At 42.5% G+C, this 1,035-nt stretch overlaps 1 protein-coding gene across 1 annotated transcript; it reads right to left on the bottom strand.

Annotated features, from left to right (window-relative positions):
• Nucleotides 1-224: 224 nt before the first annotated feature.
• LOC142523885 (uncharacterized) lies at nt 225-785 on the bottom strand. Its single transcript, XM_075627617.1, has 2 exons — nt 750-785; nt 225-662 (listed from the first exon to the last, which is right to left on the bottom strand). The coding sequence occupies exons 1-2, from the start codon at nt 783-785 to the stop codon at nt 225-227; spliced, it is 474 nt and encodes a 157-aa protein (XP_075483732.1).
• Between the last annotated feature and the right edge of the window lie 250 nt (nt 786-1,035).

Below are 1,035 nucleotides of genomic sequence, written 5' to 3'. Positions count from 1 at the left end.
GCACTTGTGGTTTCGGTGGTTCTAGTTGCTTAGGTGGTCCCACATAGGGCTTCTTATTATCTGACTAGCTTGCTGAGCCCAGTTCCTCTTTCGCTGTAATTCCAATCAATATCTTTGAGTGACTGCTCGGCTCTAAAAGCTTTGGCAATGGCAGTAGTATAATCAGTAGGATCGCTGAGCATCACATCACGGCTGATAGTCGGCCTCAAACCATATATAAAGTGTCATAATTTTTCAGCAGCATTGTTGGCAATCAAGGGCACAAAGTGACAGCCCCTATCAAACTTCTGCACAAAGTCTGCAACAGACCAATCCCCCTGACGGAGACTCATGAACTCTCTCTTGAGCCTAGAACGAACATCAGCAGTAAAGTACTTGTCATAGAATACCCTCTTGAACTCCTCCCAAGTCAAAGTCATCATATTCACTCCTCGCTCTGCTCTTTCCCACCATAAGGAAGCATCGTCTTTCAACAGATAGATGGTATAACGAACTCGGTCAGCGTCCGCCATATCCATGTAGCGAATGATCACCTCTAAAGATCTAATCCATCCCTCAGCAACGAATGGATCAGTAGTGCCATGGAAAGCCTCTGGGTTCATTCTCCTAAATCGCTCATAAGCAGCCTCTGGTCTAACCCTCGCTCCATTCCATACGTGTTGCTAAAAAAAACGGCCTATATCGGCTAGTACATGGGCACTAGTATCCTGAACAGGTGGAGGCTGTGGATTCTCTTGCTCCTGTCTAACCTCATCAGTCTTACGCAATATCCTTCTAGGAGGCATCTTTGTATACATCGTCCAAACCACGTAACCAACATGCATTTAATCATTTTTCATGCAGCATGCAACTAACATTTATATCATGTATCATATAAACATTTAAAAGAATTTTAGCATATAAAATATAAAGCAGTAAAAACTCTCATATTTGATACGTGACTTCTTGAGCTTCTCGAAATGACAGTACACAACCCTTTGGAAAATACCTTGGCATTAATACCAACTGAAATGACCTCGATTTGTTTTTCTAATC

This window comes from Primulina tabacum, chromosome 14 (genome assembly GCF_025594145.1).
Source record: "Primulina tabacum isolate GXHZ01 chromosome 14, ASM2559414v2, whole genome shotgun sequence".
NCBI lineage: Eukaryota > Viridiplantae > Streptophyta > Magnoliopsida > Lamiales > Gesneriaceae > Primulina > Primulina tabacum.
This window is presented reverse-complemented; position numbering and strand designations above follow the sequence as displayed.

Excerpts from the sequence above, each read along its gene's own strand:
- LOC142523885 (XM_075627617.1), bottom strand. The coding sequence starts at position 785 with ATGCCTCCTAGAAGGATATTGCGTAAGACTGATGAG. Across the intron at positions 663-749 it reads TATTGCGTAAGACTGATGAG|CAACACGTATGGAATGGAGC; the intron begins GTTAGACAGGAG and ends CGTTTTTTTTAG.